A 16,041-nucleotide genomic window follows, 5' to 3' on the forward strand; every position below is an offset into this window, starting at 1 on the left:
CGATAAAATCTGCTACATAATGGTTCCTTTCCTACAAGTTTTGTGTAATCATCTGAAATAACTAAGTCTGAAAATCTTCATAAAATGAGCAATGACGACTTTTGCCCTCAGTCTAACAAACTAATCATTATTCTTAATGTAGTGAACCTGACTGGATAAGAAGATTTTTGACTTTTGGATATATTCTTCTTCACCTAAGGTTTTACACTGTTTTTTTTTTTTTTTTTTTGTTTTTTTGTTTTTTTTATGAGACAATAATTTAGGTTTGAACCAAACATCAACAGACAACCTTGTGTCGATACTTAAACACAAAGACACTGACATATAACTGCGTGAAAACAAAAAACAAAACAAACCATAGCTTATTGTGTTTTAATGACAACCATGTAACGTAACACGTCACCGACTCAACCCCTGCCCTCTCTGCGTCACGGAGCGTGGGTGCTACTTAGTGACCATCCTGCGGAGCATGTTTCACTGGCGAGGAGGAGGCCGGCAGCTTTCCCACTGACGCGAAAACTTAGTCCCAGCAGCCGCTTTTGGGGGCGTATTTTTGCGCTTTTAGGATAAGTTTCAGGGTGACTCTGAGTACGCACGATGGCTGAGAAGATAGACATGGGGGAAGGGAAGGCATCCAACGGCGAGGCGCGCCTCGATGAGCCGCTGCCCAACGGACTGAACAGCCCCAAGAAGAGCAGCCCGGAGCCGCGGTCCGAGCGGGTGAAGAGGATAGTGAAGGCCAACCTGCTGGTGATTCTCACCGTGGCCGGGGTCCTCGTCGGTGTTTTTATTGGACTCGGTGTGCGCAATGTGGCGCTGACCCGGACCCAGATCATCTACATCGGTTTCCCCGGGGAGCTGCTCATTCGGCTGCTGAAGATGATCATCATCCCCCTGGTGGTCTGCAGCCTGGTGTCCGGAGCGGCCAGCATCGACCCCAAAGCCCTGGGTAAACTCGGCGGCTGGGCCATGCTCTTCTTCCTCGTCACCACCTTGATCGCCTCGACCATTGGGGTGGTGATGGCCTTCATCCTAACCCCTGGCGCGGTGGCAGGCGCTAAACCCAAGGTCCAAGGCGCAGACGGCGGCGTACCTGCCGGTAAAGAAGTGATAGACTCCTTCTTAGATTTGATCAGGTGAGTGCGCCCCCACGGCTCTGCCTCACCTGTTGAGCCCGCTCCTCTATGTGGGTTGTTGAAATGTGATGCGTGATTGTGCGTGAATTGTTCATCGATGCCGTAAACGCGATTACGCGGGAACAAGGTAGGAAGTGAGGTTTTGAAATATTATAGTTAAAGACACGGGCGCCTCTTTACGGTTTATCTAATCAGTTCACTTGATTTCAAGACCCGCAAAGAGAAATGAATTGTGGCTGTTAACCGCGGACATCCCACATGTAGATGAACCCGCCCGGGGCTGTGTGTGCTGTAACCCCGCTCACAGTTGCATCATCTCACGGAGGGTTTGTCAGCTCCCAGGTCCCGGTGCCACAAGCTACCGCGGTCCTTGTTTATTTTTTTTTTTTTATTTTTTGCAATCATCTTCTTAGAATCACTAAAATGTCGCTTTTACTTTGGTTTTATGTCACAATGTGTCCTTTGCAGTATTGGACACGTGTTGCTGTCTAGCCACAACACGTGTGTGGGATCTCCTCCTGTGCAGGGGCAGAGCTGTTAGTAAAAATAAAACCAGCACAGCCCCCTGCTCGTCTGGTTTCCCTCAGAGGCAGCACTTTCTGATGATTATCAGGACATTCGTTTGCGATTCATCGACTGATTTGTTGAGTAAACTAATGCTCAGAGAATGTGCTTCCTCAGAGCCCTTTTTCCTTTGCAGCCTTGAACTTGTTGACACTTTGTGCACTTGGAAGTCACAGCATAAACATTCTTCACATCACTGATATAAATTTGTAGCCCATTGTATCAAGCTTTCTTCTTCTATTCTTTTTTTTTTTTTTTGTGGTTTTGTCATGTCACGCTCATGGGGCATTCATGAGGCATGTGCCATCTCATCTACTGAGGAATAAAGGGAAGCAGCAGACTTCAAAGTGGGAAAACAATTGACTCAGAGACTGAAATAGTGACATGTCAAAACCCTCTGACACATGATCAGACAGTTTGTTTTAAGGAACATCTTGTGTAACAGATGACACAAGTTTGTCTGTCTTACACCTGTCCTGTTTTTACAAAAAAAAAAAACAAAAAAAAAACTGTTGGGGAAGCTTAGGGTTGAAGCTGAGCATTGCTTATCTGAGCCAACAGTAATTCAGTAGATTAGTGGTAAAAAGTTAAAGTGTATTGAGCCTTAAGCTTTTGTATACATTGCCACACACGACAATGGGACGCTGTGGTCTGACACAAAGAGTCCAGGGATGGATCCGCCTACAGAGATTAAAAACTAGACTCTTATTAAGTTGCCTTTGAGTTTACTGGTAATATCTGATGTAATATGTGCTCAGTTCATTAGGTTTGCCTTGGAAAAAGTAGACTTACTGTTTGTCTGGAGGAGTGTTACTGTGCAATATCTGTTTTTAACCAGTTTTTTTCTTTTTTTAATTAATAACATTTTGATGAGTGCGTAGGTGTTACTGGTAGTACTAATACTTGGACAAGTTTACAGAGACCAGCACTGAGATATGAATTTAAACTTGCCTCTGTTTCATAAGTCTCTGTTCACTTATTGCATAAGTCCGTCTGGTTTGTCTGAGCATTCTTTTCAGCGCTCGGTGCTGCTTTCCATGAATTATGGAATTGTGTACTATAAAAGCCAGAAGTTTCCCCCCTTGGCCCTCCTCCTCAGGCAGTGTGACTTGGCACTGGAAACCCCTCCTAAAAACACTTCAAGCTGCTCAGAGCCAGATTAGACACAAAAGAGTAACAGGGCAAAACTTATCCATTTACAGATTAACATTGTTACCCTGATATTTATCAGTCTCTTACATAACCGTATCTCCAAGCTGCAACACAGTAGTCTGGTTTACAAAACTCAGATGAGGTATTTAGCATTTCGTCTGACTCTGGTTCATGTTCGATGTCTGGGATGAAAAAAAGGATCTCATAATAAAGACTTGTTTGTTAAATGAAATACCTCTAGAATCAGTGCAACAGTCCAGTTTATTGTTAACTGGTGACCCTAAATGCAGCATCTCACTACTGTTGTCCAGATTTATCTAGCTGCCTGCTGTGTTGAAGGAAAAGAGGTTGGGGGGGGGGCAGACAATCTGGAAAGTAATGTTTATCTCGTGTAGGACACATGCCACGACTGCACACACTCATCCACCGCACACATTTACACATTAGTTTAATAGGAGAGCAGGAAAAACCCGTGCCGCTGATTAGAGTGAGCCCTCTCAGTTGGTGTCCTAGTTAGTTCTGACAACGAACGGCACAGTGGGAGTTTGACTGAAGAGGTGTTCATCAAAGCGTAAAAATGGCCTGGTCATTGTTCACAGACACACACACACACTGAGTCTGTTTAATGTTTACACACACACACGCACACACACACAGAGTTAGAGAAAAAGACCACATGCCAGCTCAGGGTTACATGTGATATGTTAACTTTGGAGCCACTCCCACACATCCTTGTTGACAGACCTTATCGCCTGCCTTTGGTTTGTTTTCCCACTTTAAATTACACAGTCTACATTCACGGGTGACAGCGATCAGTCAGTGCTAGCGTCACCTGTGAACTAAGACTATGTACACTATTTGCCTTGAGCAATGGGGAAGTTGTGACAGCTCAGGAGAGTGCCACATACTGCCTGCTGTTTTACCAAGTACTTGTGGTATAGGGTAGCTGGGTAGACTGTATTTTTTTTTTTTTTTTTTTTTAATATCCTCATTTTTTAAATATTTTTGTCATCATGTGACTCCAAGCTCAACATCAGCTAGGTAGTTTTTGTCCATCATTCATCCACCCATTCATCTGCCCCGTCAAGCACATAGAATTATTGTTAGGCAGGAAAGTAAATTATTACTATTTCACACAGACCTGCAAGAGGCGTTCCCCATTTGTTGCCATATCCGGGAGGTAAAACAAGATGCTTAGCAGCTGTCTGAGCAGTTACTAACATCATACATTCAGCAGCATGCCTTAAAAAAAAACCCACACCCATTTAATGGTGTGTGACAGAACTGCGTATGCTGGTTGTTTTTCATACAGCATTTACGTGGCTAAAAATCACATGTTTGTCTCAGAGGTTTTGCAATCTACACAACATATGACACACTTTGTCTTGCCCCATGATTTGGGTCAAAGAAAAACTTGCTATAACCTTAAAAAAGATTCCGGAAAAGACCTTGTTTCTTTTAAAAGGAAAGTGATGTAAGTGTTAACTGACACAGAAAATAGAAGTACCAGAAGGGTGAGAAACCCTCACTGATGTTGCTGCTAGTGAATGCCTACGAATGCCTATTTTTTTTTTGTTAATTTAGAATTGGGTTTTGTACCTGTGCCAGGAATGAAGTAGTCACAACAAAAAAACAAGGAAGTGCTAGTGGATGAATTCAGTTGCAGCTCTGTGTTATCACCTGAGTGCAAATTTCCAGAGAACGGAACAGTGCAGGGTGTAGATGTGCTGTCAAACAATGAGGCTTGAGACACTAAAATAAGGCTTAGGACATGACGTACTCTGGAGGCCTGTGTCATGTAGGAAAGTAGCCTCACACAGGGACGGTTTGCCAGTTACAGCGACCGGGCTGTAGTCCTGCACTTTGACTAAATAGCATCTTTTTATCATGTGAAGCTGTTCGAAAAGCATAAGGCCTAACGACTCCTGGAATCACACTAAACTGACACATGATGCAATAGTTTGTACTCACTAGTCAGACTATACTAGCCATTGAACTAGCCATACAAATAATGGTACATTTGAATATCCAAATGAAGTCTAACATAGGCTTGAAAGCCAGCAGCCTTTTTGTCTTTTATTTTAAGGCTCTTTGCAGAGGAACCAGAATTCAGACTGTGATCCAGTTGCATGCTGTTGCTGCCCTGTCACACAGTCACATGATGTTTAATCCTGATGTACTATGGTTCCAATAAAATGGAATGAATGGTTGGAAAGAGCCAGTGAAGTTAATGCCTTATTACTCTAAATCCATTACAGGCAGTTGAGTACAGGGGTATCAGGGACACATAGGTTTCATGCGTTCTCAGGAGATTTAATATGCAGCTGGACCTATGTACCAATGTGTGTGTGGTAGTGGAGAATAACAACACAGCAGTTAGAAATGGGGGCTCAGAGGAAAAAGGGGATTAATAGTTAAACACTCTCAGCTATTTCCACATGATCAGCCTTGTGACTCTGTCTGTTTGAACCATCACTGACGTCCAGAGGCCAAAGCTGCTGTCTCTGCAGGACCACTGGTGACAGAGCGCCGTAAAATAGAGGAGCTTTTTAAAAGTTAGGCGTAGCATGGTGCAGGGTTGTTTTTTTAGTTAATTTAAATTCTCCTGTGTGCTGTGCAAACAGTTAAGAGTTAATCAGAAACAGTTAGAGCTCAAAGAAGGCCAATTTATGGCTTTGCAGTGTGTTTGCAAAGGTGTCCTTGCTCTGTACACCCATTCATATAAGTGGTCAGGGTTGTTTTTATGCAGTTGTGTGTGCAGATGGAGAAAGAACCAAAACAAGGCACAAGCACTTTCATTGTGTTCTACTCTTCAACTCTTAAACATGTAATTTCCCTCCTTCCAAATACAGCAATGTCTTTTTCCATCTGATTTTTGCCAAGGCATCTGGTACACACTCAGCAAAGGAATTGAAAGTATTTTTAAACCATTGTTTTTTATTTCTCTCCACAGAAACATCTTCCCCTCCAACCTGGTGTCTGCTGCGTTTCGATCAGTGAGTACTTGCTCTATATTATACATAATTATGATTTGACCTTGTATGAAGGGAGTATTTGGATGAGCGCACTGAGTTTGATAAACAAACTAACTGTGTATAACTTTTTTTCCCATCCAGTATGCAACCAGCTACAAGCTGGTTACAAGGAATGATTCAGATGGAAACTCTAACATCACAGTGGAGAAGGTGAGCTAAGTGAATGGCTACGCTGTCCACATAAAAATGACACTTACTCTTAATATGCCCCTGTACTGATGACTGGTGTGTCTCCAGGTGCCCTTTGGGGAAGACCAGGATGGCATGAATATTCTTGGCCTGGTGGTGTTTGCCATTGTGTTTGGTGTGGCTTTAAGGAAGCTGGGAGAGGAAGGAGAGATCCTCATCAAGTTCTTCAACTCCTTCAACGAGGCCACCATGGTGCTGGTCTCCTGGATCATGTGGTGAGGAAGACCCGCCTCAGTTAAATACATTTGCTCACTGAATGAGAGGCTTTTGCTTTGCGCTGTGAACCATAATCTATGGCGTTGCACTTTCTCACTCCTTCCTCGCTCTCCTCAGGTATGCCCCGCTTGGTATCATGTTCCTTGTAGCGGGCAAGATTGTTGAGATGGAGGACGTTGGCACACTGTTTGCCAGTCTGGGAAAATATATAGCCTGCTGTATCATTGGACATGCCATCCATGGCTTACTTGTGCTGCCCGCCATCTACTTTGTTATTACAAGGAAGAACCCATACACCTTCCTCTGGGGGATATTCACAGCTCTGGCAACGGCCTTTGGAACAAGCTCCAGGTAATAAACCCCCCAGCTGTTTACTTCTCTGACTGTCCAGCAGCACACACACACTTATTTCTTGTCTCTGGATGTTTAATGTGACATACTAAGGTTCTCCTGTTCTATAGCACACACACACACACACACACACACACACACACACACACACACACACACACACACTCCTCTCTCCACAAACACACATGCACATACCTTTCGCCATCACGCACTCACACCCTCCCCCATTTCTTGTTTCTTAGCTCTGCCACCCTGCCTCTGATGATGAAGTGTGTGGAGGAGAATAACGGCGTATCCAAGCACATCAGCCGCTTCATCCTGCCCATCGGAGCAACGGTCAACATGGACGGAGCTGCTCTCTTCCAGTGTGTGGCTGCAGTTTTCATCGCCCAGCTGAACGAGACTTCCCTTAACTTCATCCAAGTCATTACCATCCTGTAAGTCCTGAACCGCTGACACATATCCACAGTTACGAAGCTCACACACTGGGTAACTGAATACAAATGTAGTTTAGTTTAAAGTAAATTGTTATCTGCTCTCTCATTGTCTGACTGTGTCATCTTCCCTCTTATTTTGTTAGTGTGACAGCTACAGCATCCAGTGTTGGAGCAGCAGGAATACCTGCCGGTGGTGTGTTGACCCTAGCTATCATCCTGGAGGCAGTAGGACTGCCCACCAATGACATCTCTCTCATCCTGGCTGTCGACTGGCTTGTGTAAGTGCACGACCTTTTGTATTTTATAAGTACATAGAGCGGGACACACATTTGTAACATACCCCAAATAATCAAATCTGAACTTACCAAGGCCCCCTGACATATGCACATCCACAACTTCTTTCCATATATAATGCCTGGATTTCTTTCTAATGCAGTTTGTTAAACATCATGATTTAAAAAAAAAAAAAAAAGAAAAAAAAAAGAATTGTTTGTCATCCACTTTGTCTTTCTTTTAGTGACCGTACCTGCACCGTGCTGAATGTAGAGGGCGATGCCTTCGGTGCTGGGCTCCTGCAATACTTTGTTGACCGTACATCCAAACAGGAAGCAGGAGCGGAGCTGAGCGAAGTCAGGCTGGACGGCTACCCATCAGCTGCTGAACCCGAGCACTCGCCGCTCATTGAGAAGCGAGGCGGGAAGAACGTACAAGAGTCTGTCATGTAAACAGGTTACTGACATCAACAAGAACCCCCTCACTTATCTGACACTCCTGTAAGCTGCGACCTGAGGTTCAAGTCCCCCTTTTTTTATGCCCTATTTTTTTTTTTTTTTTTTTTTTTTTTCCTGACCTGAAGAAAAGGGTGCAAGGAGAGAGGATGGACATGCACACTACAATGCAAAGGAAAGCCCTCTGTTCTCAACTCTTTTCTTGGGAGGGGGCAGCGAAAATGTCCAAGGAGAAATTCAAAATCCATATTGTGCACAGTGACTTTGGTTTTCTTTTTTGAGGGATGGTGTTGGACTTTAGTCTCACTGCTGTATTGACTCAAACCGATGTTGCATTTAGTCAGTCCTCGTTAACTTTAAAGGCAGAATTTTATCATGTGACCAAGTGTGTGTCTACCAGGTGTTCATCGGATTTAAATTTATCATATGATCAATATATACATCCACTAAAATGTCAAGAGGCTGGACCAGTGACCCCCTGCAAGATGTACTAGGTAACGTCAGACCTAATGTTACAAATATAAGAAATGTTACATTCATTTACGATGTTGATGTTGTTACACTAACCTACTGGCCTATTGTTACCACCTTGCCAGATCTCAACTACTCATCTATCACTGATCCTACATTAAGCAAACCACTGGTATACAGCACACTACTCACTATTATTATTCATCACCATTTTGATCACAACTTCCAGGTGGAAAACATGAAAATCTTTGACTTAAAGTTGACGAGGACCACTGTACAGCTTGATGCACATTAGCGAATTAGCGAATATTCATCATATTCATATTCAATCCATTACCTTCAAAATGTAATAGTTACTGTCAGTGTTTTTTTTTTTTTTTGTTTTTTTTGTTTTTTTTTTTGTTTTTGCGTCAGATTTCAATCTTCCCTTATAGAAAGTAACCAATGATCATTATATGTATGTAAACTGCATCATTACATGCTGCAAATATAAACATACATGTGTGTTTTATGATACATGATTATTGCCCCTTTCATGCAGATTTAATCTAATGTGGTCTTTGAAATATATCTTGTATATGATTTGTTCAGTGTAAAAGCTCATGGAACACAAGTTTAACTACATGTCATACAGTCTGCATGAACATGGCTTTGATGTATGATGAAATGCACATTGTTTTTATATATTTTTTTTTGTTATTTTTAGTGGGGGCTGAGGGCTTTTAATTAGTCTTCTGTTCTGTCTTTGGTTATACCCATAGACTGTAGTGGTTGTCTTGTGTATAAGGCTTTTGTCATGGTGAGGAAAAATAACCAAAACAATGCAGTTGTAAAACCTGTTCTTACGATATTGATTTTACACTCCGAAGCACACCAAATGAAATGATATCCTTGGTAACGTCCCAAAGCTGAATCAAGGACCTTTTTTCTCAAGGACTCACAATATGTCAACATGCATGGACACACACACAGATTGACCTCCGAGCATTTCTGCCTCTTCAGATGGACACCGGTGCTGAGGCAGGCAACATAACCTCAGGTTTACCTTTTGCTTGAAGAGTGTCCTTCAGCTGCTCCTTCATACCCTGAGACCAAAAATCACACCGACTCAGCAAACAGGAAGGAGGCTGTTGAACTCCTGATGACACTGAATGACATTTCAAGGGAGATGTGCTTTTTAAAAAAAAAAAAAAAAAAAAATTATGGCCTACATTTTACTCATGTTGTTGCTCTGTGCATCTTAACAAGGCACAAAATGGGTTTTAAAGCACAGCGTGTGACGAGAAGGACTATGGACTGATGTAAAAGTGTGATGTGACTACATGTGGTGTACAAGTTACAAATCCCTTCCAATACAAAGATTTCTCTACTTTGTCAAAACAGCTGCAGTGGATTGTTGGTTAGTTCTGTCTGTTGAGACCTGAACACCTAATGGACTTAAGTGAAGGGTAAACATGTCTCAACCTGAACCCTTTTATGTGTTGGCTGAAAGGGCCATAAACATGGAGTACTAGTTATGTGGGCTTTAGGCCGCTTTGTATGTTTGATAATTATTTGTTATAATTCATATTTATTTCTCTAATCAAAACCCAAAGAATTTTTTTAGCCAGTGACGTGTTGACATGTTAGAAACTCCAAAATGGCTTTCTTTTGCCAGCTTCAACTCTTCTTGGTGGGTGGTAGTCTTTTTATGTTCTTTGTTTCTTTTCTTCTTCAACTTGAAAGTGAGAGGCTAGATTGTGTGTGTACAAGATGCTTCCATTTGGTGATTTTTCTTCTGCAGTTTGGCAGTGGGCATTTCGGAAACTTCAAGACTTGAGACTTTGGAGAATGTGTAGTGTAGCAGTCATGAGTTGTATCGGTTGTACCCTTAGAGTGATACTGTCTGTTTTCAAATGAATAACTGTAAACTTGCACTATTGAATGTTTCTCTCTTCCATCCATATCATCTTCAACTGTTTAGTCCACCACATGACTGGGACATGTGCTACTAATGATGCATACAACGTTTATGAGCAATATCTTTTCAGTGGGTATTTTATCAGCTTTATATTGCACTAGTTTTGCAGTATTTCCCATGATGGTCATCTATGAAATCATTGCAGGCCAGGTCTCATTACTTCTAAAGTCTTATGTCATGAGCACTAACACATTTATCACTGCCTTAAGACGGCTGTTGTGCTCCAGCTTCTACCTTATGCTGTTCTGGTGCAGGGTTGTAAAGAGGTTATCATTCCTTTTGAGATATTTCACCATATGGATGTCTGTCTGATTACATCATGTTGTTGTATGTATGTGCATGGTAGTTTTTGATTGATTTCATTACAGTGGGGCTATGTTTCAGAGAAATTTTCCAGTTACAATCTTAATGTGTGAAGGTTTTAAACAATAAAGTCCTTTTTTTTTATGATTTCCCTGTGTGCTTTGGCTCTTTGTTACAACTTTCCCTGTGTGTTTTCACCTTACTCACCACAGTTACTAGTAGAAATCACTAAATTCAGCAAATCAAATAACACTTTTGGCTGCATGAGAAGTCCACAGCTCTGTTAGTCAGTCACCTTGACTCTGCAGCAGCACACAAGCCGGGAGACATATTTAAAATGCACTGAGATCCTTCGTTTTTGCAGCCAAAAATAACCACCCAAGCCTCTTAGTGGTATAGATGTATCTAATGACCAGGCCATATATGAACAACACAACTTATTTATAGATAAAAAAAGAATGTAAATACAACTCGAGGAATGCAATCAACAATGAGAGGCGGTTATTAAAGTCAGTCATTCCTGTGACGGACAAGTGAGCTGCATTCCTGTTTGTCCTGTCATAAAATCCTCCACCTCCTGGGCTCCTGCCATATGGCTGAGGAACTCCAGTAATGCTGTTGACAGACTACAGCATAACGCACAGGCTTAGGAATTACAAAGGCCATAGAATAATTAGGTGTGTTGTGCCACCTAGTGTTCATGCACTGTAGCAGCTATTTTACATTTTCTGTCTTTACCACAGATTTGCAAACATTCTTCAAAACAAATGAATAAAAGAAAACCATGGAACCGTTCCAGTTACTTTATTTTACCAGTACATGAAATGGAGCGACACCTTGATACGTCACAGACACAAGTAACAACACTACAGGAATCATATGTTACCCGCAGGAGCTGTCTCCTTTAAAATGTTTCCTTTGAATCATCTACTGAGTTTAAATTCCATTTCAGTCAATACACAAAGGCTGCTCAGTAGTAACACACATTATTGAGAAAGGGTTAATATTCATTTACAAATTAAGTCATAGTGTTGTGTTTTGATCCGAATACTAAGGCCTTCTGCCCCTTTGCCAACAACAACGGGATAAATGAGTGTATTTCATTTCACCACACTGAGAGTTACTCACCACACTGTAGTTGTTGGGTACCAAATAGCATCAGTATACATAACATTCACCCATGAACTGTGCAAAACTGAATAATTGAAAGAATCGGTGCAAAACAATGCAACACAGTCAAGAGATTTATAAAACACCTGTTAGGGCAAAGCCACTTATGTAACACAAATAATTCTGTACAATACCTTAAATCCTGCTTAAGATACTGTAACTGAAAGTTCAAACCAACAACAAAGCAATAACAAGTCATTTAAAAGTATTTATCAACTTTACAGCAGTCATATTTAAACTTTATTGTACAACACAGATTTAGTACACCATGTAGTAAAACCGGTCTCCCTTTAAGGTACGCCTGAAGTCAATGCACACATCTATGGGTCAAGCATTCATGCCCTTTGCAAACAAAATCTCTCACTCACAAATGATGAATGAGGCTGTCCAACGTTAGACTTAACATCTTATTACTGATAATAGCTTTTAACCAGACGTGATTACACCGTTTTCTACTGATATATTTCAAACAGCAAATGCAGTCTTTTTGGCACCATATTAGTTTCCAGGTATCATGTTTTAGACTGTTTCCTGTGTTGTTAGGTCAATAAATACAGCATGACATAAAACTGCTTGTGAGTCTCTATTATCTCTCATAATTTGCTTCTTTCCAGCCTCTTTTTTGAAGGGTTGGGGTACTGGGGGTTCTCAATCACCCCCTCTCCAAACTTGAGCTCCAAGAAGGCTCGGTGGTTGTTGGGGCCGTAGGCAGTGATGCCGGCAAAGGGCATGGGCACCAGCGGCTGCAGGAAGTGCTCTGGGAACTCCACGTCTTGTTTGTGCTCTGTCCATGTGTCCTTTGTCATGACGCCATTACGTGGATAGAAAGGCCACAGGTCAACATGCAGGTGGTTGGCCTCGCTGTACTGTACTCTGTAGAAGTCTCCCTCCACTGCACGTTCCCAGACGTAGCCATTAGCATCCACGAGAGAGCCTGAGTCCAGGTTCTTCAAGTGATCACAGTTGGGAACATCCTCCAGGTAGATGCCCAGGTCCACATCATAATCCCATGGGATGATATCTTGATGGCGGACAGCGCCCAGCAGAGTCCCTCCCTCTAGCCAGTAGCGCACACCCGAGCTCTCCAGGATATTGATAACATACTTTGTGGTTTCCCTGAGTGCTCGCAGACAGCAGGGAGGTGTCCAGCGATCCAGATACAGGTAGTCTGGAGTGTCATCCTGCACAGTGCCAAAGCAACGAGGCGTCTCTTTACTGCAACCATACCATTGTTCCTTCCCATCAGGCAGCAGGAGGCGCTTGAGGCCAAAGCTCCTCATAAGCTTCCCGGTGGCCTCCTTCAGTCGAGTGTCGGCCTTCCACTGGTTATGAGCGGAGCTGAAGAGAGGCCGGTGGTTTGCAGAGAAACAGGGGCTCTCCAGCAACTTGACTTTCCAGCCTCTCAAGGCGGTCTGAACGAAGAGTGAGGAGAAGAGGGGCCTCCCCAGAGGGACAGAGAGGTTAAAAAGATCCTCAGTGCGAATGAGGACAACTGCATCTCCTTGTAAAGCCGTACACACACTCCCGCTGCTCCCCGACGCAGCCGGCGAGTAGGTGGCTGTCCACTCTCTGAGGTTCACCCGCAGGTGGAGACACTGCACAGCAGACCGAGCCAGCACAGGCGCTGCTACCAGCCTCACAGGCCCGCCTCCCTCACCTTCCAACTCCCTGATCAGCCTCTCGATAGCCCGAGGTTGCTCCAGCTCCACCCCATCAGGTACCAGCAGAACAAACTCTGTCTGGACGTGGAACTCCGGCCTGTGAGCCTGTGGAGGCTGGTCCGGGCTGGGGGAGAGCACTAGAAGCCGAGCCCCTTCTGGAAGCACTAGGGGAGGGTATGGAGACGTGTCAGCCACAGCCAGGAAGGGAAGCTCAGGTCTCTGGCGAAGGAAGGAATTAGCCACATCCCCCACATAATTCTCAAAGTTTTCAAACTCCCGAAGAAGAACAGTCACACGTGGGCCACGACTGTGTCCCTCCACTCCGACCACTCCAGGCTCACCTTCAACTCCTACAAGTATCCCTAGTCCTCCCCCAAGACCAGAGGCTGGTAGGGCAGCCCGCCTTGTACCCCTACCAAGCTCCTTCCTCTTCTCCATCATTTGCTGCTGGGCCCGGGACACATAGTAGAGAATGAGGAGGTTGAGGATAATGGCGCCAGTTAACAGGCCCTGGCAGAAACTGATACGCATGGCAATAACTGTTTACCGTCCAATTTTTGTCAGCAGTAAAATTTCATTTTCAATGAAGAAACTGAAGAGAGCTGGGTCTTAGGTCCCCATTAGTGTAACAGTAGAGCAATGAGAGTTGAATACAATCTGTGAAAGACAAAAAAATATCATGATACAATGACTGTGTTTTGCTTTTAATTTCACAGGCTTAAATGTACATATCAACTACATAAAGATGCTGCAACTGTATAGTGCATTTTCTTGCTGCCTTAAAATGACACACAGGACAGTTGGGACTACTTTGATTTCAAATAACTAGCCATAATCAGCTCTTTTAAATATACAAGTAGAACAGCCTTTTATGAATAAAACATGGCTAGCTGCATTACCAATCAATAAAAACAGGCTGGTAAAATCCATGTCTACAACTCACCTTAATGTGGATGAATCTACTTCTGCTTCATTCTTAACAAGACAATCATTTGCAAGAGGCAGCCCATCACATCATGCATTTGCCATGTTATTAGAAACTTTGGCTGCGTTGAACCCTGTAACCTGTACTGTATTTGGTTTTCCTGGGGGTCCATCTCAGACACCTCTGGTAGCAACGAACACAGATATCAGTCTGCATTGTTGGCTGATATTATTGCAGCCGCGGTCGAAATAGAGTCTTCAACATTTTAAGAAGAAACCCACAACTCGGCGCACAAAAATCGCACCAAAATATGTAATCACTCTGTAGCCTGACACAAGCTCAGCCATGAAACCTGACTGGGCGAATCTGCCATGAAGCTATCATGCCTGCAGTCCGTGTTGCCCGCAGCAACAACAGAGGGACTTCCGGCTTGAATCCTTCAGAATAAAAGCTCCAAAAAAATATTCAGCCCATATTTTGCTATATGCTTTTTAAGGTTTCTATATGCTTCTGTGTTGCATTTTTAAATAGCACCTAATTGTCTCTTAAATTACATTTTTTCACTGACACTAAAAATTCTCTGACAGTGTATGATTAAAATGAGTTATTATAAAACTTGGTCATTTTAATCATACACTGTCACGTTATGTTTTTAGGGTGAGTTTGTAACATCTGTCCAAAGACTACAGTTGAAAAATAGTCTCTTGGCTAACTCTGGCTCTTTCACAATAATGTTTATTAGTGTGTACTGCCCCTGTTAAGGTTCTCTGAAAGTTCAACAAACATGACAGAAATGTTACTGGGACATCCTCTAAAGGCTATTTTTGAGGAGCCGTCAGAGAACCTTGAGGGAACGTTAACATGTGTTAATGTGTCAGTTAGAAAAACTATCTTGCAGATGTTTGCATCCAAAGTGCAACTGTTCTAGATATTGCAAAATCATGCCTGCCATAGGCCCACCTAATAGGTAATTTGATATTAATGTCAGGGTTGTAAAAATGCACTGGATAATTAAATCTAGGTTTGATTTATTCAAATCCAATTGATTGTGATCTTGGCATGCCAACATGAATGATCTGGCAGACATTTATAGCCTGTTGAGTTCTATATGTGAAGGAGTCAGTCACCTAACCACGACTTCCATACTGCTGCAGTAGGATCCTTAACCCTGTAATGCCTGACCCCAGAGATAATGGACAGAAAATTCTGATGTCTTTAATCTGGAACCTTTATTTGGCCCTTTCACAAAATTTGAAAAAAAAAAAGTTACAAAGAATTATTTGCATATAGGTTTTTCCAAATTTTATACACGATTTTACTGCATACTACAATGCAAAAAATTATGTAATTATAACTTGCTTCAACAGATTAAGTGTTCGTGTTAAATTATTACTAAAAATTTCAAAGAAAATGTCACTGGAAAATCGTAAAAATCGCAATTTTCTTTACCTTGATCCAGTGAGTTGGGAACTATCTGAAGGTGGCCAACTTGTATTGTCCCATGTGCTGTGTTTGAATTGTTGTAGTGATAAAGGTATCCACCAGGGGTTGGAAGACAAGTATCAGATTGGATACAAGAGGGTTTTGAGTGAAGTTTTTACCATAAGGTGATGCAATAGGTCTCAGAAATGCATTATAGGGTTAACAAAATCATAGTCCACTTTTATTGTGGACATTTTTAATGAAAATTCAAACCGGAAATAAAGTTGTAGGTAATTTTGGCTACCTTCACTGTTCTAATAG

The 16,041-nt window shown here is 42.5% G+C and overlaps 2 protein-coding genes across 2 annotated transcripts; one reads left to right on the top strand and one right to left on the bottom strand.

Moving 5' to 3' along the window:
* The first annotated feature begins 425 nt into the window (after nucleotides 1–425).
* Nucleotides 426–10,689, top strand: slc1a5 (solute carrier family 1 member 5). Its single transcript, XM_071496259.1, has 8 exons — nucleotides 426–1,136; nucleotides 5,806–5,848; nucleotides 5,969–6,037; nucleotides 6,125–6,291; nucleotides 6,410–6,643; nucleotides 6,886–7,080; nucleotides 7,224–7,358; nucleotides 7,598–10,689. Exons 1-8 carry the CDS (start codon nucleotides 598–600, stop codon nucleotides 7,803–7,805), a joined length of 1,590 nt encoding a protein of 529 aa, XP_071352360.1. The 5' UTR covers nucleotides 426–597; the 3' UTR covers nucleotides 7,806–10,689.
* Nucleotides 10,690–11,330: 641 nt separating this feature from the next.
* fkrp (fukutin related protein) lies at nucleotides 11,331–14,695 on the bottom strand. The gene is made up of 2 exons (XM_071496257.1): nucleotides 14,317–14,695; nucleotides 11,331–14,030 (listed from the first exon to the last, which is right to left on the bottom strand). The coding sequence occupies exon 2, from the start codon at nucleotides 13,902–13,904 to the stop codon at nucleotides 12,306–12,308; it is 1,599 nt and encodes a 532-aa protein (XP_071352358.1). The 5' UTR covers nucleotides 13,905–14,030; nucleotides 14,317–14,695; the 3' UTR covers nucleotides 11,331–12,305.
* Between the last annotated feature and the right edge of the window lie 1,346 nt (nucleotides 14,696–16,041).

The sequence above is a fragment of the Trachinotus anak genome, unplaced genomic scaffold, assembly GCF_046630095.1.
Source record: "Trachinotus anak isolate AG129_WGS33_773 ecotype Australia unplaced genomic scaffold, CSIRO_AGI_Tana_v1 ptg000014l, whole genome shotgun sequence".
Classification (NCBI taxonomy): domain Eukaryota; kingdom Metazoa; phylum Chordata; class Actinopteri; order Carangiformes; family Carangidae; genus Trachinotus; species Trachinotus anak.

Bases quoted from the DNA above. Each gene is read 5' to 3' on its own strand.
- fkrp (XM_071496257.1), bottom strand. From the start codon at position 13,904: ATGCGTATCAGTTTCTGCCAGGGCCTGTTAACTGGCGCCATTATCCTC.
- slc1a5 (XM_071496259.1), top strand. From the start codon at position 598: ATGGCTGAGAAGATAGACATGGGGGAAGGGAAGGCATCCAACGGCGAG. The intron at 6,038-6,124 runs GTGAGCTAAGTG...GTGTGTCTCCAG, and splicing joins CTAACATCACAGTGGAGAAG to GTGCCCTTTGGGGAAGACCA. The intron at 7,081-7,223 runs GTAAGTCCTGAA...TTATTTTGTTAG, and splicing joins ATCCAAGTCATTACCATCCT to TGTGACAGCTACAGCATCCA.